The 23,529-nt window shown below is 36.1% G+C and overlaps 1 protein-coding gene across 2 annotated transcripts in view; it reads right to left on the reverse strand.

Moving 5' to 3' along the window:
* The window catches only part of CACNA2D1 (calcium voltage-gated channel auxiliary subunit alpha2delta 1), a 421,781-nt gene that overhangs the window by 56,897 nt on the left and 341,355 nt on the right, over positions 1-23,529 (reverse strand). For both annotated transcript variants that reach the window (XM_013944009.2, XM_067316841.1), the window contains 3 exons: positions 21,809-21,913; positions 2,572-2,650; positions 497-546 (listed from right to left, as the gene is read on the reverse strand). In XM_013944009.2, coding sequence (XP_013799463.2) covers positions 497-546; positions 2,572-2,650; positions 21,809-21,913 — 234 coding nt within the window. The remainder of the gene's footprint in view (positions 1-496; positions 547-2,571; positions 2,651-21,808; positions 21,914-23,529) is intronic.

The following is a 23,529-nucleotide window of genomic DNA, read 5'->3' on the forward strand; positions in this document are numbered from 1 at the left end:
GAAAACTGAACCCCAAATGTAGTCCTTATGCAGAGAGGGGGCAGTCCGCTGTGTGGTTTCTGTAGTACGTTAGGACACCTGTGAGTGAGCAGATACCCAAGTCTGTAGGACAGGTAGGGATCACTTCAAGTGCTACGCTGTCTGCACGCGGTCAGCCCACTCTAGTGGTTGCCAGCATGGCCAGTATGCACGCATGCGTGCACCAGCACGGCCAGTATGCAGGAAAGCCACTGTGGGCCAGCTGGATACTGGAACAGGGATCACACTGTACCTTGACTCATTGCAACTACTGAAAAGAGAAAATAAATTAAAAAACTTTTACAGAATAATTTCTCCTACATAAAAGAAAGCTTTCAGTTTTTCTCTGTTCTTAACGTAGTGTAACTTAACATTTAATTGATTCAAGCGGAGGTGTTAAGTTGCAATGTATTTAAGAACACAAATTACTCCGCTTCTTTGTGTTACAACTGTATCTACATTCTGCAAGCACACTTACCTGGGTGTTTATTCTTATTGCTCCAATGGAAGGAATTTCATAATAATAACCTAAAATTTAGAACAGAAATAATAATATCTTACTATATGGTGGTGCTAGGCTGTTCATCTTGAGAAAATTAATTTAGCTCTCAAATTCTAATTAAAATTTTATGAAAACTATCATGCTTATGAATGAAAGAATTTTTTATTAGATGTCACAGCAATGCATGGTCACGTATTTTGGGTAACCACACCATGCCATATAGGCTGGGCTAGTTATTCTTAAGCAATGACAGTGTATAATGTGTTTCTTTTGGCTGTTTTTTTTTTTTTTTTTAACTGAGATAATGAACTGAATTGTACTCCTGAATTCCCATTTATTCTGAAGTACAACCATATTTAATGGTCATATTATAATACACTGTGACAGCAACATAATTATATGCTGAATGCATATAGGAATACAACTATACCTATATAGTTAGCCACAATATTGGAGCTAATAGAATAAAAATATAAGGCACTGTGTGAAAAGAATGAAAAATTCTAATAGATATTTTTTCTAACAAAACATCAGAAATATCTTCATTCAGCAATGATATTATTACATATTTTTCTGAACTAAAACTAACACTATGCACCAAGAAGACTTGAAGTTCTACTGCAAGCAGAGCTGGAAAGACAGGTATAAAGCGCTCCTGATCCTGGATCTGAGATCTAGTTTCAGACAACATGAATTAGTAAGTCAAACCAGAAAGAAGTGGGGAGGACTGGAGAGGTAAAAGTGCTGAGGTTAATCACTTTGCCTTAAACAACATGTGACTTGATTATAAATTAAATTTTTTGATTAAGGAAAAGTGAAATACAACTTTGCTTATCTGGATATGCAAACAAACAAATACATTAATTTTGGAAAGTTGAATATGATCATTTAGCTAGAATAACAAGATGACATAGATGGTTATGCTTTAAGCCAGCTGGTCTTAACTTTGTTTTAAAACAATAGAGTTTACAGGCATGCTGTATTTTGAGATGCAGAGATTTTATTTAAAATGCTCTGTTCAAAACACAACACTTTGATTTTCTATAATTTTCTGACAATACAATCTGCTGATCTTTTATAATCACAAAAGGCACTTTTCACACAATAAATTTAGGACTCAAAAGGGAAGTTCTAGTTCCAGAATAATTCACAAAATAAACTTAGGAATTATAATGTTGTCACTGAATGCATTTCATACCTATAAATAGAGTGGAAAAAGCCTTTTAGTCTTTCTACTTATCTTTTAATTTTATCACATCCACTATTACTCTGCATGAAGTTGTAGTGTCTTCTGTATAGCTTATGTCAGCATACTAAAGAAATCAAGTAGTTATGATATTCAGGCTATTCATATAGGCTACGGATTCTTCCACACATTATCTATGATTTATCTTATCTTCCTGCCTCTTCTTCCCCAGCTGTCTTCATTTTCAAGGCCTTTGTAACCTATCCTACCTCTCACCTCTTGCTTCTTACTGAATATTTAAACAAGTACTTTCACATTTTCAGTCAGTCCCAGCAACTGTTCTATTTAAAATGTTAAACAAGATTGTCTAATAATTTATCTGTTTTCTATTTCTCTGTATTTATCTCTTATCTCTTGTACCACAATTATACTGTAAGCTGCTCAAGGCAATACTAGCTTTATATTGTCTTTTCCAGACCTGTACCTCTTTCTCACACTCTTTCTAAATGCTTTTGTCCACATTTTCCTGTAGAAAGTTTAAGAGAAAGTATTTCACTTCCTTGCTTTCTCCTTTTTTTAAAATACATTTTTTCTTCTTTTTCACATAAAGAAAGATATCGGGGTAAAAATCAACAATAATTCTCAAAATTGAACCATAACATCATATTATTATTAGAGAGAAGTAATATGATATGAGTAATATGAGAAGTTTGCATATATATACACACGCACATATTTGGAACGTTCATTCAAAAATACAATAAAACTAAAAATCAGGCTGAAAAATCTGTAATATTTACAGAATATTAAGCTATTGCCTCTTCTAAACTCTAGCCAAGCATAATCACAAAGAACTGCACAGTACCTTTATTTTCACAGGCCATCCATTGTATGGGTCCTTTGTCATAATTATGTTGACCAACAGAAAATGTGAACACACGTACCTATGCAAATTGAAAAAAATAATTCATATAACTTTACTACATGTCATTAATTAGCTTTTACTCTCAAGTTAATGATAATTGGATTTTTGACACATTTGAACAGTAAAAGAAAACTGTAAAATTCCTGTTTTATATCACTATAATAGATACACCAGTATTGTGACATTTTATGTATTCCTATTAAATATTTTGGTCCATGAAGTAGGAAAACTCATAGGAGGAACATTCTTTCATAAACATTTGATACTTAAATCTCTTACATTGGTTATTCTCTATGAAGCATTTACAGAATTTTTTTCTAGGGTGTTAATTATAGCTTCAGAGTTTTATTAAATTAGTTGACATAACCTCTTCTCAGCAATGCAAAATATTTTTTTTTCAGGTTATAAAATGATTTCAGGAAAAAAAAAGGTATGAAATTTTCAAATACTACTGAAAACAAATTCTCCTTTTTCTCTGACTTCCGCTAAAACCACTAAATTAGATCAACAGAAATCAATGGAAGGACTTTCAGGCTTAAGCTCCTGATATTTATTCAAGTTACGTGTTTTGTAAGCATTATTCTGTTCTGTTTGGCCAATTCAACCCCAGTCTATCTCTGTAACTGAGGGGTGCCCTAATTCCAGAAGAATTCACAAAATTCTATCTAAGTTTTTGAAAGAAACCAGAGATTTCAGCTGAAATTATTTTCCATGCAATTTGTCTGATTTAAATGAGAAAAATAAAAACAAAGAAAAAGTAATTCTGTATAGAGATTACAATTCCTATGAGACACAGAAACATTATAAATATTATGTTTCAACTTCTGGCTGAACATTTTGCTCAGAAGCTGAACAATCCTTTAAAAGGTGGGAAAAATATTTTCCCACCAGATTTAATGAGCTTAGTATTATCAGGTCCTTTATAAGAAATGGCCCAGGATCAGACTGCTTTTCCTTTTTAGGCATCTGTTTCTTTATGGACCTTTAGTTTTACCACTTCATTTTACAAAACATAGATCACAGTACAAAATCAGACTATGAATTCCTTTTCTTTGGAATTTGATGACTATGTTGAAAATTAAAACATATTACACTTAATTTGCAAACAGGCTATAATTGAGTAATAAGTTAATGTTTTCATTAAATAATATTCACAATGTAAAGTTGGAGACCCTACTTGTGAACTGCTTACTGATCGCTGCTTGGTTTTCACATGGTCATTTATAGAATTTTTCATATTATTTAGCATGTGCTCAGGTAGACCTTCATTTGTCAGATAAGTAAGAAAAATTGTGTGACAAAATCGGAGCTTATATATTAACCAAGAGCTGTAGGAATAGCTCCAAATCATCAGTCAGCAGCTAGCAATTGGTGAAACTTTATTAGTGCTGACCCCTATATGCAAGAAGGGCAAATAAAACTTCGTGCTGGATGTCATTTTTAATTAGCAACACCTTTTGATCTGCTTTATATGTATCAACCCTCTGTTTCTGCACCTAAAAGCTGAATTAATGTAACTAATGTCTATTGCACTGAATATTAAATCAGTTTTTCTTTCTTTTTTTTTTTTTAAGAGGCAAAATTTCAAGTTCTACTAAAACTATGCCCTACAGGGTCCTCCCTGAGTAATGACTCAAGCCCGTTACAGTTCTAGTTACACAAACAGGTATGGGAATGATTGCACATGTGTGATGTGGTAAAATTTTCCTCCCATAGCTCATATGTACAGAGGCAGATGAAAAAAACTTTCCATTACCTTGAAAATATCAGTAATGATAGCGGTTACATGATGTCAACTGATATGTCTGTATCTCATTTGCTTTTTTATTGCTGTATCACCTTGTAAATTCAAGTCAGATTTGCCATCCCCCATTTGTCCTTGACCTCTTTCACAAAGTGTCAGCTATATCCCTTCTAATGGATCTTTCTGTTTCTATTTAATCACCGTACGTTTTTTCCAAGTTGAATATCACAGTGTTATTTTCTATCAGTACCTCTCAGCTCACAAGGTCCCTATTACATTTCTGTTCTTTTCTGGACTCACAACTGTTACAACTTAGTGTCCACTAAACACTTCCTTCAAATTATATTCTTCTTCAAGGTGGTGGTGAAATAAGACCAAAACCCACTAAAAAGTACTACTAAGATAGCTCAGTGACTTGATGTCTCTTTTAACAGGATTAAAAGTGGTTAATTAAGTAAATAAGAAACAGTCATAGGGGTGTGCTTGTATGTGTATAAAACCCATGAGTCAATTAGATGGGACTGTCTAGCATTTGATCTCAAATGTAATAATGAAATACTGCATTGGAATCAAGTTGTGAAATGATATGTAATTTAGGGAAAAGAAGCAGCATGTTAAATCTGCAGCTAATCTATAAAGAATCTAGAATTTAAATTATTGACAACAAGCAAAGGACAGTACATCTGGTCTACTGTTCCTTGGGTAATTAACAGAGATAAAGAACTGCAATGTAAATTGGAGTTTTTAATTGTTACTTGGCTTGGCAAAGGGGTGGCATGCTCAAAAGAGTTTTCTTTTTCGCATTGTCTCTTCTGGAATTGAGTAGAATGACAGACCAGCTGGAAAAATGAGTCAGCAAGTCAAATTAAACTAGCCAGTTTTAGCAAAAACCATGCTCTGTGCTAACCTTTATTGTGACAGGACCCAAAGTCAGCCAAGGGACTGAGATGAATCTGCCTGTACCTCCTCCTTATAGAGAGCTCTCCAAGGATGAATCCCACCACTTTACGACTATCATTAAAAATAGAAAGAATAAAACTTTTTCTACTACTAGGCAATAAAATATATACATAGAGAGAGTCAAAAACTAATCTCAGCAAATCATGCAACCTCAGTTGTTATGATGATACACAGAAATAACATAGTAGAAGATGACTGATTTCAGAATATTTTAGTCAGACCATTATAACCGAAGATAAAGATCCAGAGATGATTTCTTTTACTATTGACCAAGACAAGTTGCAATAAAGAAGAATAATTCAGTAATTCCAGCATGATTCTGGAAATTATTTTTTCAATTAATGTGTTTAAATAGATTATTGGATATGATGAAAAATTGTGTGTGGTTTGTATTTCCTAGGCACACTTCTAAAAAAAAAAAAAAAAAAAGAGGACAATATACCAATTAAGTTTATTTTTCTGAATAAAATCATAAAACTGCTTTTTTATATCCCATTATGCATTCCATCTTCTAAATCCCTTGTAACTGTAGCTTTCCAAACCACTTAACCATTTTGGTACTTTTCTACTGTAGGTCAGGGAAATGTTTTGTGGTTTTCAAACTGCCACTGTTAAACTTCTGAATGCATGTGTTTCCTTACTGTGTTTACATCGGTGGGCATATCTCCCTAAGTGGAGGAGAAAAAAAAAAAAGTTGAAGAAAACTTCAGATTCTGTTCTGAACTAGCTGAGACCAGAAGGCAATTATGACCAGTTTGAACTGAGGACACAGCTTCAGAGGGGTGATCTAAAAACCCTACACACTAATTAGGAAAACACCTACAATTGCCACTAAGAAGCACCAAATGCAGAGTTTCTTCTGAATTCTGATCCATACTCTTTTGTGCTGAAGTGCTAGAGTCAGGACCCAAGCCATTTGGGTTATATCTATAAAAGTAAAGCAGCTTTGTTTTATTAGGAAGGAGAGGGATAAGAGAGAGAAAAGTTCTGTGTTTAACAGCAGGCGTAAGACTCACAGTGACGTGCTAGAGGGAACTTTTAGGGTCCATTAGGCTATGTTTAGACAGTAAATAAAATGGGACATAATCCCTTATTTCTCAGCCCTGGAGGGCAAGCGGCACAGCATGGCTTACAGCTCCACGGCTAAATTATCTTGCCGTCCTCCCTCCCCCTGCACTGAGTGGTCTCACGTGTAACTTCTCCTGGGAATAGCTCGTGCTACCCCCAAACTGAACCAGGACATTGTGCAGAAGAGCTGAGGGCCATGGGCAAGAGCCATACCATCGAGTCTGCTACCAATTACATGGTCTGGAGAACTGCGGCCACTTCTCCAGCCTGCACCCTGGCCCTCCGCAGCCTGGTAGCATGGACACGGCTGTGTGAGTCACTCCTAAGACATGATGCTTCAAGGGTTTCTTGTGAAGGACTGAAGAGGGTTCGCCCTTTTCAAAGTGACTTTGACAGTGGTGCCTCTAACCTTCTAAATCAGAGTTTAATGGTGACACAAAAGGTATGTGAGTTCACATCTCTCAGTTTGAGCAAATTTATAACTTCAACTGCTGAATACCAGGCTCAAGAAAATTTAGCATTTAACTAGGAGGTAGGACACTTAGGTTCTTCTCCATGATTCTGGGACTGCTTATGCATTTTGCACTTACCAATAATTGGGCAAAACACAGAGATAATCTTAGGAGCAGGGTATAAAACCGATTCAGCTGCTAAGTCTTGTAAAGTTTTAAAGGTCTATGGGCAACACAGAACTCAAAATATAGAACTCAAATTTTAGGTCAAGTTAGGAAAATTCAAGATGAGGGCAGGCATTGAGTGTGCCACTTTTTAGTGGCACAATACACCAAAGGAAATGTACCAAATTTTACTTTGATACTTAAGCCCATATTAGGGTCAGCCTCTGCTTTGGGTACTTTCCTAAAATATGTGTAGACTTGGGGCAAAAAGAACATGGGAAACAGAGTAAGATTGTAGCTCTCAAATGACAATATTTAGATGCAAAAGAAAATCACAGGTTGGACATCTTTGAATTTATAGGCATAAAGAAAGTATGAAGATAAAACATCTACTCAAGTGTTTTCATAATTGACCCTTAATCTCAGATTCAGCAAGGCATTTAACCGTGCAAGAAATCCCCCTGGAATCAAAGGAAAACTGCTTTAACTGAAATATGTGTTTAAAGATTACTAGAGTAGACCCTTGAAGCTACTTTTCTAGCCATTTATCCACAATGAATTATTCCTCCCAGACTTTCTATGTGTATTTGCAGTTTTCTCTATCGTTAATATCTCTCATTCACTATAATTTAACCTTAAACTTCAAGCTCCAATGCCGACTTATGAATTCACAGTTTAATTATAGTCTGTGTACTTATAGCCTAATACAGAAGAGAAATAATGGCACTCTAAAAATCAGTTCTCATTACAGTCTAATGCTAATCCTAGCTTTAAAGAAGAAAAAGAGAGAAAATAGTTTGCTACATGGCTGGAGATTATTGGAGAATCTGAGATCCTCACCTGCTTGGGATATGACCCTAAATTACACTGCTAACATGGGTTCAAGAACTTTTGAAGGTCCTAACATGTTGGGATAATACATCCAAGAACAATGATGTGTGGTGTAGTTATATACAGTTGCTGCACAAAAGGAACTAAAGATTATACCTGAAGTCTTTGGAACACATGCACGCAATGAAAGCTATGTTCTTTGAAGAAGTCTCTAAAGTGAATCCTATTAATTTTTGAAATGTGTTTTGAGAACTGTGAAATATTTTAGAAATGGGAAAAAAAAGTATTTTTGTCCAGCTTTTTTGTTGCCCTACATGCATGAAAATGGGGATATTTTCTAGTACATAGGTTGAAAACACCATTACAGTGTAACAAATTGAGCAATTTCACAATTAACACAGAACTAACAAAGAAGGTTTCTGTTATACAGACATGGTATTACATCTTATTAGTGCCACCTTGTGGAACTGCAGCTACTCATTACTGAGGCATGAATGGGCTAGCGTATGATGCCTCTCCCTGCTGTGTGACCTTACTTATGGAGGGCTAAAAGCATGAGACTAAACGCCCTGCTGATACATACTAATCTACCTCTGTTGAATTGTCGATAATTAAATTGATAACCCACTGATGTGAGTTATCCTTAAAGTCCTTACCTAATTTAGACTTGACCTTTGATGAGTCAAAAGTATCAAAGAAGTAAAACTGAATTATCCAATTCTGTAGGCTGAAGATAACTTAATGTAGCAATATTATATGAGAATAAGGTTGCTGTGCCCTCTGTATGCACTGCCTATATGAGTTGAAGTTTTTAATCTCACAGTTTTCCAGATGTAGGTACAAATCTGTTCTATTATATGGTATCAATCTCAAGAACAGGGATAAGGAAGAGAAAAGCTCTGCATTCAAAAACAACAGCAGGATCTCGCAAGTGTTTGAAATTTTAGAGTCAATTTGGCTATGTCTCCATCACCAAAAAAATCGGGCCTGAAGAGCAACTGTGACAGCACAGCCCAAACACAGGCAAGCTGAACTACCGCTTCTTCCCCTCCCACTTTCCTTGCTGCCTCCTGGGACCAGTCCCAACACCTTGCCTGGGACTGTGACATTTGGGACAGGCAGAAAAACCTCCCAGGGGACACACTGGCAGGTAAACAGATAAAGGACTGCAGGGCAGTGTCCAAGCCTATGCCTTGGCTATCTAATTTACTAGTATAGATGGTGCCGTAAGACATTTACACTAACAGATGATGTCTCCAGTAGCATGTAATACAGTGGCTTTATGTTTAGCACATTCTGGTGAAAGGCAGAGATGGATTTTATCTAGGAGATCCCTAAATGCCCCTAAAGTAGTCTTCTGCGTTCTTATCCCTCCTTAAAATGAAGAAATTACACTCTCCTCTTCCTAACAGTTCAACCAATGAATGTTTTAGTTTGACTTCCCGGGTTCTGTTTACTCGCTTGATTTGTTTCCTTCCTTGGTTATGTTAATAATAAAATTTCTATGTAGAAATTAAAAACAAACAAATCCCTCCTCTCCCTGAGCTAATTCTCCCTGACACTCAGGATTTATCATTGTCCCCAGACAAACAAAAAAACATTTGTAACATCCTTGTAAATTTGGTGGCCCATGTCTGGAACAAAGGAGCTGACAAATTGGTTTGTGCTCCATCCCTTCCCCTCCACATTCTCTCCACTTAAAAGTCTTTTCAATCCATAACTAGGACCAGGATAACCCATAATTCATGACTAGGATGGCAAACAAGCCCCACAGCCTGCTTTAAAGTTTCCTAACAAAAAGCCATATGCCCAGCTAGGCATCCTAATGTGGGCAAACTGGTGTTTGTCACTCCTCTGTGATCTGGATTAAAAGCATGAGGCTTCTTAGGTTCTTCTTTGATAGTCAAACCAATATTTGGAGGCAGGTAACCAGCTGGAAATGACCAGATTAATTACATAGTTATTTACTGTTCATATTGTGGCGCTATACCTTCTGTTTTTTTGGCCTCAAAAGCCCTGGGGAATAAAAATTACAAATACCAGCTAAGGATTTAAAGGAATTTTATTCAATTCTATTGAATATATTCTGTCTTTAAAAGGTGAATGTTTCGAACACTAGTTTTCATCAGGTACTGCACAATGACTGTTTTTTCATTCATGCAAATGTTTTCTCTTTGCAAATAGTGTCCTATGCCCTTTGTATCATTCCTCTCTGTTTTCTACTTGCATTACTCCATTTCTGACAGTGTGGAAAACATCGACTGAAGCTAAGTAGTTCAAAACGCCAAAAAGTTGTATTAGAAGGGGAAAGAGGATGGGGGAAAGGGAAGGGCCATCGGAAACTCTCATTTCCCAGCAGGAATTTTTTTTTCCTTTTACAGGAAATTTTCCTCTCTGGAATTATCAGTTACACAAAGTTCAAGTCTAATTTTACAATGGACAGATCTTCACAGAGTAACGGAAATACGACTTTAAGGAACATGAAAAATAATGAGAAATTCTAAGGAAAACGACTTAATGAGCTTGAGAAAGGCTATTCCAGCTAAATAGGTGAAGGCACTTTTTCCCTCGTTCACACCCCATTTCCTGGAGATTGCCCTGGGAACAGAACAGCATCCTAGCATGACCTCAAGAGAGGGAGATTTAAGGATGAAACAGCTTCAAGTTCAGTTGTCTTCCCTTTTTTTTTTTAGGGAAAATGACTGCGGCTATTGTGTAGCACTGGAAACTCGTCACTGCCCCATCGGCCTGCGCAATCCGACCTTGCCTCTGCGTGCAGGTACAGCGCTGTTCCTGGCACCGCTCTGCACTGATGGTGCCTGCTGTCAGCACCCGGCAAATCTCCTCGCCGAGCTGCGTTACAGACGGTCCATTGCAGTTGGCATTTAATGCAATCACTGTGCATGCGAGCTCACTGCACTTCTTGCAAGACTGCGCCTGAACGCTCGCAATTCTCTAGGATGCTCTACGTATATGTTACATACACGTAAATTTATAGATACCATCCCCCTGGGGATGGTTTAAAGATAATGAAATTAGTCATGCCACATTTCCCTCCTATGCTGAACGATACCTTTTTTTTTCTCATTTCTTCTGTTATCAGCTTAATAAATTTCTGGAAAACAATAATAAAAAGAATAGAACTGATCCTACACACAATTCACAGGTACAACTGCCCTACACTTTGCTGTGAGAGTTGTTTATAGCCCTGATGTATTTAACAGTTTGTAACAGTAAGAGCTGAGCTTTTAGGTGACAAGATATAAGCCACATTTCAATCTTCTATGATGTAAAGTAACTGAATTTTAATAATCTCTCACAAAATCTATCCTTTTAATGAAAAAAGCTCTTCAGCCTTGTTTATCAATAGGCTTCTTACAAAGAAAGTCACTATTGAAAAGATATTGCCTTAGAGGATTTTTTTTTTTTTTTTAATAAAATAGCCTCTACCAGCTAAATTGCAACACAGAGCACTGGGGAAAAGGTTCACATCTCCTTTTCTAAAATCATTAGTAAATAAACCAAATTCTTTCTTGTTAAAAACATCCATTAAAAATAAAGGTAGAAATACTGAAAAAAAATACTTCTCAAGATGCACTTCAGGTTCCTTGATCAGTATGGATTAAAAGTCTTCTTAGCAGACTATTAGTGAGACTATGAAGCACAGAAGTCCTACCTAAACCTCTGAAAACACTGAATACAATGAAAACACTGAATACACTACATACACTGAAACACTGTAATCTTGAAATTGATACAAGGCTAACTTGAGTATGACTTCAACTAAAATTACCATCTTCAAACACAGGCTGAATATAAAACCAGAGAAAATGAGATACATCCTAGACTAATGATTCTATGAGTGTATATATTGGCTGATTTTGTTACAGAAAATACTCAGGTTTTGAATTTTTTTCTCCATCCTTTTTTTAAGAACAAAAATAAGACCCATAAAAATGTTTGTGAAAACCCAAGTAATTAAAAGCTAAGACTTGAGTATCATTTTCTGTAACCATGTAACTACAAGATTGCAAGATCAGTATCTCAATCTTCCATTGAAGCTATTCTATTCTGCACAGTCTATTTCTGTATAGCCAAAAAATTAAAGACTGTGATTCTATGGTTTCCCTGGGATAAGAAAGTAAAGAAACATATAAAAGCAGGTTTGAGCTTTTTCTTTGGGACCAATCAGGATTTTGAATCTGAGACATTTGTATTCTAAGTGGGCTACAGTATTTTGTCTTTGTTTCTCACCAGACTACCCACCCTTTATCTTAGAGGTGATTTTTTTCTTGGTCAAACTGAAATAATTTGGCAAAACACTTTATTTTACAAGAGAAAAATTTGGAAAGAAATATTTGGAAAAGTTTGTAAACTGCCATATCTTCACCGGTTTTCAGTATTCTGTGTGCATGAGCTGAAAAGTTAGTAACATCACTGAAAAAAACATTCTTTCCAAATAGTACCACCTTTCTGTTGACATTTCTAATTTGTATGAGTGAACAGATCCATAATTTGCTGCAGTACATTATTACTTATTAAGCACTGGGGGACAACATATTACTTCAAGGAGGATTAAATCAGAAACTGAATAACTCATTGCACTAACATCTGGTTAGTAAGACCTCCATACGTTGTCAAATGTGTAGACACCAGCCTGTGGTTAAGAGTGAAAAAAAGTTGAACTGTGATCCACTACCAAATGTTTTTAAGTATTAAATCCAAGAAGAATGTTTGCACCTCTTTAATTTTACTTTCTTGCAGTGCTGTTCCAGTTCTCTCCCTCCTTTTTGACTCCATTTTATTTCTTAAACTACGTGTGTCATCTCCACCTCAATTACGCTGAGTTAAAAAGTTGAGTTAAAAACTACCCTTTTCCTCACTTTTTTCCCCCCATTTACTTAAAACATCCCATATACTTCTGAGTTTATTTTCTTCCACTACTTTGATTCAAGGCCTTCTAAATTACATATAATAATTCTTATTCTCAGTAAGATTTTTCAAACAGTGCTCCCCCACCTCAGGTACTGGTGTGCTTTCCTTCTTATGAAAAGACACTCTTTCTTAGGACCTCTGAAGCAATCTGTAATAGTTCACGTTTAAGCTGCACAGGGTTCCTACTTGCTTAAGTGAACTCCACTGTACCCCTACACTTACGCTATCTCATTTCCCATTTCATATCCCTTTCCGAGGTCACACTGCCTGAATACATAAACACATCTTTCTTGTTCTCTGAATGGAATGTAACTTCGTTTCTTGAATTTTTCATTTCCTTCTGAACCTGTCACCTGCTTACGCTGCTACATATACGCGTCGTGTGCTACCATCTGCCTCAGCTGTGCCATTATTCGCTTGCTTCCTACAGAGATTCCCACTCTAACTTTTTCCTTTCAGCTCCAGTATGAAGTCTCCTACATATATATTTCTGTCTGTTTTTTCCCCAGTATACTGGCAACTCTCTTCATTCAAATATGTCCCATCCCACCTTCAAAAAGAGAGCTAGTGCTCAACACCTGTCTGTCAGTTGGTTCAGTCAGCCTTTAGAAACTAAGATTTCTATCAAGTTTTACTGTCTAACAGATCTCTTTTTTAATGCATCATATTCAGTTGTACTAGGTTGGTATCACACATGACTTATTCTATTAATTGGACAAATTCTACACTTTTCCCCATAAATTTGCAACTGTACACCAATGGTGTAAGGTTAACCTTTCTAAAACTCAAGCCTCGGTCAAAATACAACCATCAGAATCATGATTATACAACAAGTCGATTTAAAGAAAAGCATATTTTAATCATCACAAGCATATTCATCTTTTCTGGTACGCAGTTTTGCTTCTCTATCTACAGAAAACAATTCTTAACTTTAAAATATTCTCCACTCTTATGTTTTTAATGAATGGTATTTCTGAATCTCTCCTATATAGTTTTTATAGCAAAACAACTTATATCTTCTCTGTCTACAGCTGCACTCATTACAGTCACTTCTTTGACATTTACTTATGACTCTTCCTTCAATAAACTCCAGAAGCATATAAAAGCAGGGATCCGATGGTGAAGTTTTAGTTAGATAGGTTCATGCTGATAAAACGATATGATGGGAGACAGAGAATTCATGAATATCTTGGAACATGTTAGGAACGATTTCTTGCTCTAGAAGATGGTAAAAGTTGATAGATTTGCTTGTGAATTCTGAGGAAGAATTAACTGAAAATCTGGAGGGAAAAAAGCTAACATGGGGCAAAAGGCAAGAAGTGTTTTTTTATTTTGAGGAAAGAAAGTTGTGACAGCAGTAAAAGAAGGATAAGATTTCAAAAAGACAGACTTGAGCAAACTCAGAGAACTAGCTAGTTGGGGCTCTTGGGAAGATAATCTAAAGAATAAAGGATTAAAAGAAAGCTAGCAATCATGAAGAGGAATACATTAAACATACAAGAGAAAACTGCCTAATGCAATATAAGACGAAAAACCTTAAAAAAGAAAATCAAATGCATAAACTGAAATTGAAGGATACCTATAAAAAGCAGCAGTATGGGGAAAAAATCAGAGCAAAGCAAAAAACAAACATGGTGCAATAATATGATGCTGTTCAAAAAAGGCAAATTATATTCTGTGATGCATTTACCTAAGTTCTGTATGAAGAAAAATCACAGAAAATAGTCTATTCTCTTGATACCATTTAAGTTTCATCTGCAATTGTTCCAAAGCATGTTTTAGGAGGTATAGATAACATATCTTTATATGCAATGAAAAAGAGCAAAAAGAATGAAAAGAATTTGAGATGTATTTTATGAGAATCTGAAAGAAAGGTGTTTGTTTAGTTGAAAAGACAAAGCCTAGGAAGGAGAACAAGGATAACAACATAAGAATGATCTTCTAAAATGTAAGAGGAAATTATGATAAGAATTAATTGTTCTCGGTGACTACTGTAAAAAAAAAAAAAGGAAAAAACAAACAAGCAAACAAAAACTATAAGCTTACTTTGCCATAGGAATTTTAGGGAAAACTTTCTAAACAGGTAGATGGTGAAACAGGAGAACAAATACCCAAGAAAACTGTGGAACCGGATACTTTAAAGAAGGGGTTATGCAAACATCATCAAGCACGGCCTAGGTATTAAATTGCTCATACTCATTGAAGAAAGTCCCAGTCCTATTCTTTAATTACAAAAGAACACAACCAGCTCCCACTGCATTTCCCTGCAATCATAAATTCACAAGAATGAGTCCAAGGTTAGTATGTGGGAAGACTGACACTGAACCTATCTTTTGAGCTCTAACCTCTGCCAGCTCTGCCATAAGGAGCATTTTGTTGGTATAAGTAAAATACAGTTTGACTCTCTGTTTTCATTCCCAAACAAACTTAATTTACGTTCTATATTAAATGGTATCCTATTCCTGTTGCCTTGATTAATCAATTTATGCCACCTGCAACACTGACCTGCATGTGAGACCTTGAATCAATCACCATTAATGAAGTGGTTTGGTACTGAAGACCAACAAAAATGAAAGTATCGAATAGCTCCCTCCATGTCAAATTTGAATGAAACAAGCTTTCACTTGGGTTTTATGGAACAGGTATGTATGATTCTAATATAACTGATAAGATTATTTTTCAACAAAACTATATTAAAACTTTTATTAGGCTTCTGCAGTTCTCAACACCACCATGTGGATTTTATCTTGCACAGCAGATAAAAATGCCACGCGGTATCCCGTATGGGCTCACGCAGATAATGAAACAGCATAAACAGAAATTCAGTGTTAACACAGGGCACCCTGTGGACACAGGCGTGAAAAGTCTTTTGTGCATGCCGATCTTCTCCCCAAAATAATCGCTCAACTGCCCCCCTGCACTAGCTGCTGTGCCTCCTCGATCTGCGATATCCAGCTTTTTTTCGACAGGTGAAAAAGGGACAAGAAAGATAATGAATGCAAGTCCTTTATTCCAGCCTTTAGGAAATAATTTACAAGAGATGATATGGTCTAAAGGTAAAGGGATCAGCCAGGAGACAGCCTGGGGAAGGCTGTGCCAGATTGGTCTAACCCAGCAGAGTTGCTGGGGCACAGGCATGTGATGGGGATGTATCTTGGGAGAAGATTGCTAAAAGGACTATATATAAACTTTTTTTTTTTTTTGGTGGGGGGGGAAGTATACTTAAAAATAACTGAACTCTGATTCCCCACTGGGGAAGAGGATTTCACACACTGAGAGGTAACTGTGACTCAAAACTTAGGTTTATGGGGAAAAAAATGTATGCCTAATGTCATATCTGAAAAACAATTGCTATTGTCTAGATTTACACACTCAGGACCTGTTTAGCATTGTGCAACTGGACTACTGAAGTATTTCTGGATAATGAGTGCCACAGGAGGAAGGCTACTGATATGGAATATTTAAACTCATGAATCTAACGGCATTAATCTACATCAGGAACCCAGATGCTGGGACAGTGGATATATTGCAAGTCCTTCATTAAGTAAGTGGAGCTAATGAAGAGAAAAAAATTAGGTAATTTGCCTTAAGACTAAGATATGCCTGCAGTGCGTCCTCTACTAACACAGTTTGCACTTCTACTTTGGGGAAAAAAAAAAAAAAAAGAAATCGATTGCAAAATTTCTGATTATTGATCCAAGTTTCACCCAGAATGTTTTAGCTTTTCCAGTTCTGATTATCAAAGTACATAAAATGAATTAAAATTAATATCTGAAAGATGACACGCTTTTAAGACAGAAGTGCTTATGGAATGAAAAACCTTCAGTCTGATTAAGACAGAGTTATAGAAAACAAGCAGAATAAAATAATGACAATAATGGGTACATTGCAAAAGCTGGTTTTGGTCTTAGTGATTATATTTGCTCTTTTTTTTTTTTTTCTCTCTAGCTCTTTAAAATAAATGCAGATGCTTCCAAAAATATGATGCATTTTTTTGTTTTTAAATAGGCCTTCTCCTTCCCTGAGGAGAGAAAGGCACTTTAGCCTGACAAGATACATTATTCTTGCTGCTGTTGTCCATCAGATGACCATAAACTGGTTCCATTTTTATAAGACTATCTGCAATTGGAGGGGAAACAATTCTGAGTTATCTCCCTCTGCAGTTACAGTACATACCTAGCTGCTTTTTTATCTACAAAGGCAGCTTTCTGTCAGAAGAACTTTCTCTAATGACCTAACAGTGAAAGGGCTGATCCAGATATCAGCGCTGCTGAGCTTCATGGTGGTAATACAACAAGTGTAACTGGCAAACTGGAGATTCTTCTTGCATAAGAAATCCTGTACCATCACTACATTACAATTCACCGCACAGGATGACTGATCAGCAGAAATGAGAAATGTCCTAGCTTCTGGTTGTCCAAAGACCACAGAAAGCTAATGAAAAGTAGAGAAGCTCAGAGAACAATCTAATATCTAGAAAGCTTAAAAATTAGCTTAAAATTTTTGCTATTATAGCTAGCAAACTACACACGCCATTCAGATATAAAACAGAATTTTGCTCATTTCAATACTTTACATTATATCCTGTGTAGCAAGTCTATCACACACAGAAATGGAAGCACCGTTGGAGTACACTGGGGCAGTTGTTAAGCACAATTAACAGTTGATATTAGTGTTGAGAGGGATGGTGTTTCTATTTTCAGCTCTACGAGTAAGTGTAGAAAGTTACACTTATTCAGACTGACACAGGCCAGAGTCCCATGGCTACTCCAAGTGGAAATGTCATGTGCTTTTCTAATGGTCATTTGTAGTCGGGATGAAAGCTTTCAGGCTTCTCCAGAATGATTCACATGTTGTTGCCCAGATTAACACACAGTAGCACAACTATTGCATGCTAAATTGACTTGTAGTTGTGCAAAAAAATAACCCCAGTGGTTCCCTCTTTGGGTAGTAACAGCAGAGGGAATTTCTTTTAGAAGAAAGTTTTGCAAGTGCTTTCGTTCTGTCCCACTTTGGAAAAGGTCATTACCAGGCGTAACAGTTTCTGAGGGGAGTTTTAGCAAGTTTCACATAGGACCTGTACCTCTGTAACAGGTCCAAGCCCACTACATACAAATATTTTTAATGGAACTGAGCTGTTAAAAATCTCCCCTGTGTACCATTTCCTCTCAGATTACACTGTTAGCAGATGAGGTTGTATTAATCATTACAGATAATTCCGTGCAAATGCGATGTGTGATCTGCCCTAGGCTTCTCCGCCTACCTGAAATCAATCTGTCTGACCCACACCAACCTCTGCCTCAACAGAAAACTTTCAAACAACCTAAAGTGCATGAGGGATTTTTAAGGTCTTTTCCTACCCACATGAGTTGAGCAATCCTTCAATACACATATTTCAGGGTGCACAATATGCCCCAAAGAGCCATAGCTGGTTTTCTATTTTTAACCTGAGTTCAAAATTCTCAGGATGGAGAACGCCTACTGTGCCTACATTTCAATTAAATTTATATTGCTATCTTCAGTGAAGCCATCTGCAGCATGAGTGCAAATAAAATGAAAATTTACCACCCTCATTCCTGAAATTAGCCATGTGCATGGTATTTCACACATTTAGTGCAACAACCCCAAATGCCACCCTAAAGGTAAATATGCCAATTTTTAAATATCACACACGGCATATACTTGCAATCTGTGACAATAAAATCTGGCTTTATTACAGGAAAAAGGCATGCAAAGGTGAGGCACAATTGTGACTTTCAACTTCAAGCAGATGAAAAACTAGAAATGTTCCTCCTCAAAATATTGTTATATCAGTTTTATAAAAGCTTCACATTCATAGTTTAGGTGATTTGTAGAGACAGAAAACTACTTTAAATATATCTGTACACTAGCTCAAAGGGGTGAAACCCACTAATTTAACAGGACAATCTTCCTGCCTCTATCTTCTAGGCTATTCTTTTAGTGTTTATTTTTAATTGTTTATTGTGTTCTTTCACTTCTCAACTTGAAGGTTGCACTAAGGGCACTGTAAACAAGTGTAACTAAGTCATGTTATCTGATTGGACAAAACTTATTTAATCCTCTTTCATGCCAATGAATTACAAAGTTACTGACATGAACAACATATTTTGAGAGCTGAAGCAATTTTACACTGGGGAGATGAACACAAGGATTAATAGATTTGAATGGATGGTCTTCACTTTGAACCAAAAGGAGAGAGAGGAAAAAAAAAAAGTAAATTTATGACACAGTGTATCTAAGATGGGAAGTGACTGACTGTGACACAGTACGATAATGAAGATTCATCTTTTATGTACTGTATGCAAAGCACAGAGAAAAGTGATCAAACAAACGCAGACCAGGCAAGAAAAGAGATTAACTGATACATATTGACACTGTGGAGTGCTCTAACTGTAAAACCCAGGAAACTCTCTTTAATAAATTACTCATGGTGAATAGTACTGCTACAAATAATTATAAAACTAGCCCTCTCACATTCAACAGACTATTTGGAGAAAAAAGTATAACTTAACTGCAATAAAGACACCAGACTCTAGATCCCCGTGTCTTTATGTTTCTTATCACTTCACCTATGAAAGCATCCTACTATGCACTCTAAGAAGGCAACATTACTGTCTGGGACTATTAGTTTACAAAATTAGAAGTATACTTTTATTTTTAATGTTAGAATATGTCTGTCAATCATGTTATTATTATCCTCCACTGTATTAAATTAAGTTACACAGAGAAGGAGAAACAAGAAAGCACACATTTTATCATTCTAGAATCAAGTGTATTCTTAACAGGGAGACTATGTTCACTAACATATTTTATATTAGTCTTATTTTCAAAAATACTAGAATGTTGCAAAAGATTGTCAGGGAGCTATTATTATAATTTATAAAGCTTAATTTACTAATATTAAATGCTGTTTCACTCTCATTATAGATTTTCCTTAAAAAAAAAAAAACTTTAATTTTATTTTGCTACCACAAATTTTCCTTCAAGAGCACAAAAATTTTTACTGATTGAAAACTATAAAGTTTATTCAAGGAGAAAGTGAATGGTTCTTCAAAGCACACCTGCCAAAAACTTTCTTAGTGTTGCTTGTATTTCCAAAGTCACCTTGAAGAAAAGCAATAAGGGATGGCATCAAGCAACATAGTACTTCATTAGACCAGGAACAAAAATGTAGATGCCTACTGAGATTTGTATTTTAGATATATATAACTTAATCAAGTGCAAGAGGATTTCCATTACACTTAATTATATAAGAAGACACACTTAAATAAACAGAAATCCAAAGAGTGACCATTATCATCCACGTATCGGTTGCATACAGTAAAAAGCCTAAACCTTCATTTGTTAGAAGTAACATGAAAGCAAGAGTGTGTTCTGGAATAACAGTATAAATAAAAGCAACCCAACTCTCGGCAGTGCAGATTTACAGTATTACAGGATAAAATAATCATGTTAAATTAATAAATCCTAAGTTCACCATACTTCCCTGAATAACTGATTGTCAGGCACAATGCTAGTAAGACTGGAAATGTGTTTCTTTCTTAGGACTCGATATTTTATTATACCTTCCTCCTAACATAGAGAATTAAATGGAAAATAATAAGAAATGAATCATACATCTTCCCCCTTATGCATAGCTTTCCTTTAGCTGATGGCACTCATTATAATAAAAGCTACCAAGTTCAAATCTGAAGAGGAATCTCTGCATATATTTTCAGAATACAGCCATGTGTGTCATACAGTGAGCTGCCATGTTTTCAGGTCTTCCGTCTAATTAATTGTCAGTTTAAAAAATACCTTCAGCTCAGACACAAAGGTTAACTGAACCCAGCCACATCGTTCTGCCTGGAACACTATTACAAAGCAGACACCGAGTCGCTGGTGGAGATGGGCATTGGGTCTTGCATTCCTCGTTCCCCTTTCAAAGGGATTAATTCAGGTAGATGAGGACTTCCAATGAAATACTTCCACTGCTTTCTACATAAGCACCCATGGCAACTGTTTTAGCATCTTGGTGAACTGTGATCTAACTTCTAGCTGCTTTTGAGAAAAAAGACAGCTACAGGCACATCCCCAAACACTAGGAAAGGTAATTGCTCAGTTTTAATAAAAGTTTCTTTTTCTAAGTTTCTTTTAAAAAGTGATAAATCTTCTAAGCATATTTACCTACACTGAAATGTAGCAGGGGCCAAGTCATTAAACTGTAGTTTACACCACATCCAAACACGCACACCCCGTGTTTATGCACTTGTACATCTACAAGTATGCAAAAGTCAGATTGGAAGTTTGATTAAATTCAAAAATTAAAACAAAAACAGCACAGCTAATAACACAATCTAATCTTAGCAAGACAAATCCAGTGATTCTTGTGTGAAACCCATAATTCTGGTTGAACTAGACAACAAATTTCAGTAAGAGAAAGCCATCCCAGTCCTAGCGAAGATGTTTAAATGTATAATTACCCTCACAGGGAAATTTATGGGAGTTTTTTCTAGTCCACATATGTTCAGCTTCAGATTATAACCTCGAGATCAGGTTTTACTTTGCCTGATGAACTACAAAAACACATAGAAAGTATTCACAGTGAGGATATAAATACATATGTGTGTCTGTGTGTGTGTGTGTTGTATACACACACACACACACACACAGTCATTTACCTACCTGTGTTTCCACTTTTTGGTTGATAATGCAAGGATAATAATGAAACAAGAAGGCCATTAAAAAGTCTAATTCTTTAGGGCTCGCAGTGTGCTTTTGTATCACTTGGCATCAATGAGTCACAAAGTATAAAATATTAAATATATTTTATTATCTTTTCAGAGAAATGTTATAGGTCAGATTGAGAAAGCTTTAAGTACCCTAAGGTTCAGTGCTAATAGGTTTTAAAAGGTACTTTATACACATACCAAAAATGTTTTTACTTCCAGCCTAAACCTTCTTGTTTGTGCTGGGGGTTTTTTTGTTTTTTTTTTAGTAAAATATTTCATATATCACTTACTTTTTTGTCTTCGTTATATTTGTGGAAAATTTCTTGTGCTCTTTCTTCACCACCATCCGTAAACAACATGATAATCTTATTGCAGTTAGCTCTAGAGACACTGTGCTGTAGAAGATACAAAGAGAAGCATTTCTTATTTCAGGCTATGTGAAATAACAAGGGGTATATTTGATGCCTTCTACATCAACCTGCTTATGACTTTAACATTATAGGTAAAATTCCAGCCGTCTTGGGATCAATGACAAAACTTCCAAAATCTTCTAGGATTTCATCCAGTAACTATTCCTCAAGACAGTTTTTCCAATTCTATATTTTACCTTCATGTCACTGAGATGTTCTTGTTCGGTCTTGACTGCTACAACACTGAATGAAAACCCAAACCAAACAAAAAAAATGTTTTTCTGTTCCTTGAGAGTCAAAAAATGACACATTTGAGATCTGGTCCAACGCAGAGGACTGTCCATCTAGTCTGTGCCACCTCCACCGACTTGCAGAGCGGTCAGTTGGCCCCTACCCATTGGGTCACCCGTCATGCGCTCTCCAAGATGCGCTCTGCAACACTGAGGGAGGGCCCCTGAATGCTTTTATCTTCCCTCTTCCATCGTAACTATCCCTGTGGAAATTTGGGAACAATGACCCTCTAATGAACTAACAAATATTCATATGCAACACCTCCACTTTTTTCTGTTGGACTGACAGAAACTATCAAACACAGTGAACTCAGAAGTGTTTATGTGTTTATTCTTTTTGTTAATTTTCCTTAAAATCAGCTCAGTCTTCCTCTCCCGTAATTCCTTCATTTTTTTTTTGTCTCCCTGCAAAGGTCATGCTTGCAAAGTACCTAATTCTCTCCTGCTTTTGGAAATTTATTCCGCATTTATTCCGATAGAATAAATGACTAACTTGGGTGGTCAGGTGAGATGATCCCACCTCCCTTAGTTACTTTTCATCCTACTCTCTGATTTGATTCCTTGTTTTTCCATCATCAGAAAAGATCACAGAGCTAAAGCCAGGCCCTCAAGTACTACCCGATCTGCCTGAATGCAGCAGCTCCATGCTTCTAGAATGCTCTCAGCAGTTTATAGCATGTGAACTTTCTTTGCAATCCTTATATTTAAGAGATGTTTTGTATTGGTAGTTCAGTATTAACTGAATATTTATTTAACCCTTTGAAAGAACAAGTCCAAAGATTTTCTTACATGCAACAACAAATAAAAAAAGCTTGAAATCAATACGTTCCCTCCCATCGCATCAGCACTCTGCGTTTCATTTAGAAATAAATAATTTATGACCACCTTTTGCTCATGAAATGCAACCTACAATATACTGCTTTAGGCTGCAGTCTTTTTGATATTAAAAAAGCAATAAAACTAGAGCGAGATACTTCATAAACTCACCTACATTTCCAGTGATTTAATATATATGCCAAAATAAAATCAAGAGGGACACAAAGGCGATGACACAGAAGGGACCAAAGCCTGCTTGTCTTATATAACTTTCTTACTGATTTTAAAAGGACAGCTATTATAAACAAAATTTGAACTCGATCTAGTCTTTGCTCCGATGGATTAAACTAGGATTTTTCTAGTGGTTTACTCAGCACACGCTTAGACAGCACCAGGAGAATGCAGTATTTTCTTCTCTATACCTCCTGGTGCCTACAGGTTGGCTTTTCCTTACACTGCACTGTTTTGACACTAAAGTGATGTCATGGAGAAAAA

Source organism: Apteryx mantelli, chromosome 1 (assembly GCF_036417845.1).
Source record: "Apteryx mantelli isolate bAptMan1 chromosome 1, bAptMan1.hap1, whole genome shotgun sequence".
NCBI classification, from domain to species: Eukaryota; Metazoa; Chordata; class Aves; order Apterygiformes; family Apterygidae; genus Apteryx; species Apteryx mantelli.